Source organism: Vitis riparia, chromosome 14, assembly GCF_004353265.1.
Source record: "Vitis riparia cultivar Riparia Gloire de Montpellier isolate 1030 chromosome 14, EGFV_Vit.rip_1.0, whole genome shotgun sequence".
NCBI lineage: Eukaryota > Viridiplantae > Streptophyta > Magnoliopsida > Vitales > Vitaceae > Vitis > Vitis riparia.
The window spans coordinates 18,407,870-18,416,134 of record NC_048444.1 but is presented as its reverse complement, the minus strand read 5'-3'; the positions used below and the strand labels follow the sequence as shown (position 1 = coordinate 18,416,134).

At 32.7% G+C, this 8,265-nt stretch overlaps 1 protein-coding gene and 1 long non-coding RNA gene across 2 annotated transcripts; both read right to left on the bottom strand.

Moving 5' to 3' along the window:
• Positions 1-1,776: 1,776 nt before the first annotated feature.
• On the bottom strand, positions 1,777-3,357 carry LOC117929893. The gene is made up of 2 exons (XR_004653819.1): positions 3,074-3,357; positions 1,777-1,826 (listed from the first exon to the last, which is right to left on the bottom strand). It is a non-coding gene; the product is annotated as an uncharacterized LOC117929893 (long non-coding RNA).
• Positions 3,358-5,164: 1,807 nt separating this feature from the next.
• On the bottom strand, positions 5,165-7,755 carry LOC117930512 (probable disease resistance protein At4g27220). Its single transcript, XM_034851156.1, has 2 exons — positions 5,320-7,755; positions 5,165-5,227 (listed from the first exon to the last, which is right to left on the bottom strand). The coding sequence occupies exons 1-2, from the start codon at positions 7,753-7,755 to the stop codon at positions 5,165-5,167; spliced, it is 2,499 nt and encodes an 832-aa protein (XP_034707047.1).
• Positions 7,756-8,265: the final 510 nt, after the last annotated feature.

Below are 8,265 nucleotides of genomic sequence, written 5' to 3'. Positions count from 1 at the left end.
GATGTTTAAGAACTTCAAGCTAGGAAATGCAACCTGCAGAATTCATCCCACCATTTTGTTATTTATATATTTTGACTAACTAAAAAAAAGAAAATTATCCATGTCTAGAACTAACTACATCTTAAAGAAAGGTGGAGGAAAACGTACATGCTTAAACAAGTTGAATTTCATTGTCTATAACTACAAGAATTTGTAAGGAAAATATCAGTCAAGAAATAGCAGAGATCTCGTGGAATTCATTTTAATACAATTCTCATACATTTGAAATGTTCCAAAAGAGTCGTTTGTTCAGTTTTTTTTTCCAATTTTTTATTTAATTGTTAAAGCAAATTACTTTGAGCCTCAAATATTTTGATTGATTCTCATCTAATTGTCTTAAAAAAATTAAACCACCACAATCTTGTGTAATTTGGATGAGCATGAATTCATTATAAATTACAAAAACTTATCATAAAAAAAATACTACTTAAATACTTTTTATTTGTCTATAAAAAATTCCTTTATCTAGATAATAAATTAATAAAAAATAAATCCATAAAATTCTATACATTTATCACACAATAAAATAAAAATAAACTACCACTAATTCTAATATATATTTCTTAATTAAAAAAACCCAAAACATAATTTACATTCATCTAAATATTCATTAGAGTAAATAATTCAATAAATTTTGTAAATCAAAAAATAGAATTTGATATTCTTTCCCAAATTAAAAATATAAAAGTTAGTGAATTAATTTCAATAATCAAACATATACTTCAATTATAAAACCATTATGCAAAGATATGTACACTGTATAGAAGTGTTAACTTAGAAAATTTTCTAGCATTTTTTTACTAATAAAGTATAATTAGAAATCATTTTTATTATTCCAATGCAAATGTTCATAATAATTATATAATTAATTATTATAAACTTTTATAATATTAATAATTCAAATATTTTAGGATATTTGAATATTATTTTTTCAAATTAGAGTAACAAGAAATATCATAATTAATTTTATAAATATTTTAATATATACAAACTACATTCAACGTCTACCATTCAAACCTGAATAAAAACAAATAAATCAAACATTTAATTATATTACACTCTATTACTAACAGTTAAGTTAAATTGAGGTGAAAAATGAAAATAAAAAAAGAGAAACAAGAACCAGCTCAATCTAAATTTTCTTTATTTTCCACCAATAATTTGATTGATAACAATGTTAAAAGGAAAATTAAAATCATAAGAATTAAAAAGAGAAGGATTCTAAGAGATAAACTGACCCTTTCATCAAAGAGCACCGGGAAGGGGGTATCAAGGTCTGCATGGTGAAGCCTTTGGAGGGAATGATATCCAAGGGAGACGAAGCTTGTGAGGTTGGGCAAATATTCCAGTTTAATATCGCTTAATTTAGGGAATATGCTATTGCCTACAGGAGCAGAAGCCATGGAAGAAGGGAAATGATTTCTGGAGCTGCCACAGTTGCATATATGCCTCAACTTTGGTAGACCAGAGAACCTCAATTCTTTTAATATAGGGACGAGCACAACATGCCCATCATCAACATTTAGCTCTTCAGGATCCACATTCACATTTGTCCCTTCCACATCAAAAACTGCTTCTACTGAACTACAATAGTCTACCATCAGATCCTGTAGGCTCTGTAACCTTTTCAGCATACAAGATGGAAAAATATTCAACAATTGTCCACATGAGAATACGGTCACCTCTTGTAGTTTGGAAAAGGAATCTTGAGGAATTTGGTTGGGCCATATTTTTTTAACATTATCCAGTCCCGAGATGTTTAAGAAATTCAAGCTAGGAAATGCAACCTGCAGAGTTCATCCCACCGTTTTGTTATTTATATATTTTGACTAATCGAAAAAGGAAAATAATCCATGTGTAGGAAAACACAATAAACTACATCTTAAAGAAGGGTGGAGGAAAATGTACATGCTTAAACAATTTGAATTTCATTGTCTAAAACTATAAGAATTTGTAAGGAAAAAATCAGTCAAGGAATAGCAGAGTTCCCATGGAATTCATTTTAATACAACTCTCATACATTTGAAATGATCCAAAAGAGTCGTCTGTTTGGTTTTTTTTTTTTTTCCCCCATTTTTTTATTTAATTGTTAAAGCAAATTACTTTAAGCCTTAAATATTTTGATTGATTCTTATCTAATTGTCTTAAAAAAAATTAAACCACCACAATCTCGTGTATGAATTCATTATAAATTACAAAAACTTATCATAAAAAAATACTACTTAAATACTTTTTCTTTGTCTATAAAAAATTCCTTTATCTAGATAATAAATTAATAAAAAATAAATCCATAAAATTCTATACATTTATCACACAACAAAATAAAAATAAACTACCATTAATTCTAATATATATTTCTTAATTAAAAAAACCCAAAACATAATTTACATTCATCTAAATATTCATTAGAGTAAATAATTCAATAAATTTTGTAAATCAAAAAATAGAATTTGATATTCTTTCCCAAATTAAAAATATAAAAGTTAGTGAATTAATTTCAATAATCAAACATATACTTCAATTATAAAACCATTATGCAAAGATATATACACTGTATGGAAGTGTTAACTTAGAAAATTTTCTAGCATTTTTTTACTAATAAAGTATAATTAGAAATCATTTTTATTATTCCAATGCAAATGTTCATAATAATTATATAATTAATTATTATAAAACTTTTATAATATTAATAATTCAAATATTTTAGGATACTTGAATATTATTTTTTCAAATTAGAGTAACAAGAAACATCATAATTAATTTTATAAATATTTTAATATATACAAACTACATTCAACGTCAACCATTCAAACCTGAACAAAAACAAATAAATCAAACATTTAATTATATTACACTCTATTACTAATAGTTAAGTTAAATTGAGGTGAAAAATGAAAATAAAAAAAGAGAAACAAGAACCAGCTCAATCTAAATTTTCTTTATTTTCCGCCAATAATTTGATTGATAACAATGTTAAAAGGAAAATTAAAATCATAAGAATTAAAAAGAGAAGGATTCTGAGAGATAAACTGACCCTTTCATCAAAGAGCACCGGGAAGGGGGTATCAAGGTCTGCATGGTGAAGCCTTTGGAGGGAATGATATCCAGGGGAGACGAAGCTTGTGAGGTTGGGCAAAGATACCAGTTTAATATCGCTTAATTTATGGAATATGATATTGCCTACAGGAGCAGAAGCCATGGAAGAAGGGAAATGATTTCTGGAGCTGCCACAGTTGCATATATGCCTCAACTTTGGTAGACCAATCAACCTCAGTTCTCCTAATTTAGGGAGGAGCTCAACATGCCCATCATCAACATTTAGCTCTTCAAGATCCGCATTCACATCTGTCCCTTCCACATCAAAAACCGTTTCTAATGAACTACAATCCACTGCTTTCAGTAACCCTAGACTCTGTAACCTTTTCAGCATAGAAGATGGAAAAATATTCAACAATTGTCCACATGATGATACGGTCACCTTTTCTAGTTTGGAGAAGGAATCTTGAGGAATTTGGTTGTGGCATATTTTTTTCACATTACCCAGTTTCGAGATGAATAAGAACTTCAAGCTAGGAAGTGCAACCTGCAGAGTTCAATCCACCGTTTTGTTATTTATATATTTTGACTAACTAAAAAAAAGAAAATAATCCATGTCTAGAACCAGCTACATCTTAAAGAAGGGTGGAGGAAAACGTACATGCTTAAACAAGTTGAATTTCATTGTCTATAACTACAAGAATTTGTAAGGAAAATATCAGTCAAGAAATAGCAGAGTTCTCATGGAATTCATTTTAATACAACTCTCATACATTTGAAATGTTCCAAAAGAGACGTTTGTTCAGTTTTTTTTTCCAATTTTTTATTTAATTGTTAAAGCAAATTACTTTGAGCCTTAAATATTTTGATTGATTCTCATCTAATTGTCTTAAAAAAATTAAACCACCACAATCTCGTGTAATTTGGATGAGAATGAATTCATTATAAATTACAAAAACTTATCATAAAAAAATACTACTTAAATACTTTTTATTTGTCTATAAAAAAATCCTTTATCTAGATAATAAATTAATAAAAAATAAATCCATAAAATTCTATACATTTATCACACAACAAAATAAAAATAAACTACCACTAATTCTAATATATATTTCTTAATTAAAAAAACCCAAAACATAATTTATATTCATCTAAATATTCATTAGAGTAAATAATTCAATAAATTTTGTAAATCAAAAAATAGAATTTGATATTCTTTCCCAAATTAAAAATATAAAAGTTAGTGAATTAATTTCAATAATCAAACATATACTTCAGTTATAAAACCATTATGCAAAGATATGTACACTGTATAGAAGTGTTAACTTAGAAAATTTTCTAGCATTTTTTTACTAATAAAGTATAATTAGAAATCATTTTTATTATTCCAATGCAAATGTTCATAATAATTATATAATTAATTATTATAAAACTTTTATAATATTAATAATTCAAATATTTTAGGATATTTGAATATTATTTTTTCAAATTAGAGTAACAAGAAATATCATAATTAATTTTATAAATATTTTAATATATACAAACTACATTCAACGTCCACCATTCAAACCTGAATAAAAACAAATAAATCAAACATTTAATTATATTACACTCTATTACTAACAATTAAGTTAAATTGAGGTGAAAAATGAAAATAAAAAAAGAGAAACAAGAACCAGCTCAATCTAAATTTTCTTTATTTTCCGCCAATAATTTGATTGATAACAATGTTAAAAGGAAAATTAAAATCATAAGAATTAAAAAGAGAAGGATTCTGAGAGATAAACTGACCCTTTCATCAAAGAGCACCGGGAAGGGGGTATCAAGGTCTGCATGGTGAAGCCTTTGGAGGGAATGATATCCAGGGGAGACGAAGCTTGTGAGGTTGGGCAAAGATCCCAGAAAAATATCGCTTAATTTAGGGAATCTGATATTGCCTACAGGAGCAGAAGCCGTGGAAGAAAGGAAATGATTTCTGGAGTTGCCACAGTTACATATATGCCTCAACTTTGGTAGACCAGACAACCTCAGTACTCCTAATTTAGGGAGGAGTTCAACATGCCCATCATCAACATTTAGCTCTTCAAGATCAAATACGTGTTCCAGCTGACCACAGTTTACTACTATTAGTTCTTCCAAATTCTGTAACAAACTGGGTGGGAATAATTTCAAGCCATCGCAATCTTTCACTTCCACTTTTCTCAAGCAACCAAAGGACCCTGCTGGAAATTGGCCACGGCATACTTCTTGCAAGTTAATCAGCCGATTGAGAGACAGTGTCTCCATAACAGGAAAGGCACCATGTGATGGAGTCAGATCCATCGAGTTCACAATATATTGAATCTCTGGACTGCTTTCAACATTGAGATGCTTTAATTTTAAAAAACCCTCCCCATCTAATTTGGAAAGAACATTAGTACCACCACACAATTCACTCAAGTGTAGATCTTCAGTTCTCTTCAACAACTTGCTGATACCATCCACCAGATGAAGGCTTGTGTCGAACTTGTTGAGCCTCAACGTACTATTGGCTTCAAAAATTTCTTCCCAGCTCCTGACATCACCTACAAATATTCTATATCTCACCAAGTTATCAAAGACTATGTCTTTTGGCAGCAACTTGGCATCTGGTATTTGTATGTCCAAAGAGGTTAAATGAGACAAATGCTTCAACTCAGCAAGGCAAGCATTACTCTTTCCTTCCCCCTCCCATTGAGTAAAGCTATTTGCCATACACAAATTCTCTAATTGGGACAAGCTTGATATGACATCTGATGGAATTACTTTTAGTTTCGAAGAACCGCTCAAATCTAACAGCCTTAGATGAGTCAACTGTGCTATTTCTCTGGGCAACTGTTCCATATCAGAATCCATAAGGCTAAGAATTTCTAATTTCTTTAGCCTTGCAATTATAACAATGTCTCCCACCTTGCATCCATTCAAACACAATGTTTGAAGATTTGTAAGGCACTGAAGTGATAAGGGCAGCGATGGAAGTTGCGTTCCACGTAAATCTAATACTTTGAGTTGCTTCATCCCTTCAAAAAACGTGTTTGGGATTTGCACCGCCGAATTGGTCTTTAGGGAACATTCAAAAAGTTCAAGTTTTGGACATACCAGCCCTTCTGGAAGTTCATGAATATCACAGTCATGCAGACTTACCCAGGTGACCTTCTGGAGTTCATCTATCTTTGGCCATCCTTCCACTCTTACAGCAGTATTCTGGAGTGTAAACACATGATGTTGATCGGATGCAATTTTTCTGGCAGTACTCCGAACAAGATCATGCATTCTAACAACTGCATTATGGCCAGTTTCTAGTAACAAATTTGAGGATTTGAGGTTGTCAACCAATGTATCTATTCTATTTTTCGCCTCTTCCAATGTATTAGTTCCTTGAAATAATCGCAGACCCACACCATATTTCAACAAGTCCCATATATGAATATCATTTTGAGAAATTAAACCACAAAGCAAGAAAAATGACTTCACTTCAACTCCCTTCAAGTGTTCGTAGCTCAACTTCAGACTTGAGTATACATTTGTTGTCAGTCCTGTTACGTTAGTCGAGGTTTGCGATTTCAGTTGTAGCCGGGCATCCTCCCAAATGGACACACTCTTCTCGCCTTTCAATGTCGTTGCCACAGTTACTATTGCAAGTGGCAAACCCGCGCATTCTTTTGCTACATCAACAGCTATAGGTTGCAACTCTGGATTTTCAATGGAACCAGCTGTGTTCTTAAATAAAATCCATGTTTCATCTTCTTGCAAAGGTTGAACTCGAAAATCCTTTTGAGTATCCATCTCATTGGACAAGATGTGTTCATTTCTAGAAGTTAGCACTAATTTGCATCCTTTGTGGTGATCTGGAGAAGGAATTCCTCTTTTCTCCAAGTCAAGTTTCGCCCAAATATCATCCAAGATGATGAGGATGGTCTTAATCTCCTTCATCCTCTGACATAGTCGAGCTGCTCTTCCCTGTTCACTCTCCTCCTCCAATTTCATACCTAGAAAGTCTGCAAGTTCCCCTTGAATTTTTTTTAAGTCTGGAGTCTCTAACAGATCTGCCGTGACCACCTTGTCGAACAACTTCTCTTGAGCAGCTTGTTCAGCCACTTGTTTCACCAGCGTGGTCTTCCCGACACCGCCCAACCCCCATACCCCGATCTTGTTGATCTTGGCATCCCTTAAGGCCTCCATGACTTCATTCAAAGTCAACATTCTTGATTCTAAAGCTTCGGAAGGTCTGCGCCTTATCCCTTGCAGAGGGGCACGATATGCTACCTTCTCAAATTGGCCATCTCCAAGGATTTGAACAGAAACCCCTGCCTTCTTCCTTGCTTCCCTGCTTAGCTGGTACTGGGACTTCAAATTAAGACACAACCCATTGAAACAACTCTCCCGCGCCTCCTCATCTTCAAGGAATTTGCCAGCATTGTCTATGAACTCATCAGCACGTTCCATCCACTTGCGAACATCATCTTCGATTATATGTCCATTCCCAATAGCTTCATCCACAGAGTGCTGCAGCCTAGCCCTGGCATCCCTCAGCTTCTGAACCTGTCGAGAGAGGTCCTCAATGATGGCACGGTAGTTAAACAGATAACCCAGCTGACGTACAGCTGGATCAACCAGGTACTGTGAAACTTTTGCTGCAACCGAAAGAACAATTTCTACCATTTTCTACTCGCGACTCCTTTCTTCTCTTTTGGAACACAGATCAGATCGATGACAGAAAACCAAAAGAACATAAGCAGTAAACTAATAACAGGCTGATAGCTACAGGAATCAGAATTGTAAAACCAGAAATCAAGGAAATCGAAAGGTTTAGCAAGCAAAGGAGCAGAGCGACATAGACATATGAGCAAAATGAGAAAGAAAATGAGCAGAGGAGATCAGAATGAGTATGAGGGTGGGGAGAGTTGCAAACGATCTGACAAAGGGCTATGGAGGGGAATAGAGAGAAAAAGCATATGGCTGCTATTGGAATCAACTCGAAGAACAGAAGCAGAGATGTTAAGGCTGATGATGTGAGAAAGGAAACAAGGAAATGAAAGATTTCAGCAATGAAATGTGAAGAAAGCTCTCACCAGCAAAATGAAAATGAAAATCCCTGGAGGATGAAAATGTAGAGTCAGGAGACAATGCTCAAACAAGGCCTCTCAATTATTCAAAATTGAAACTGAAACC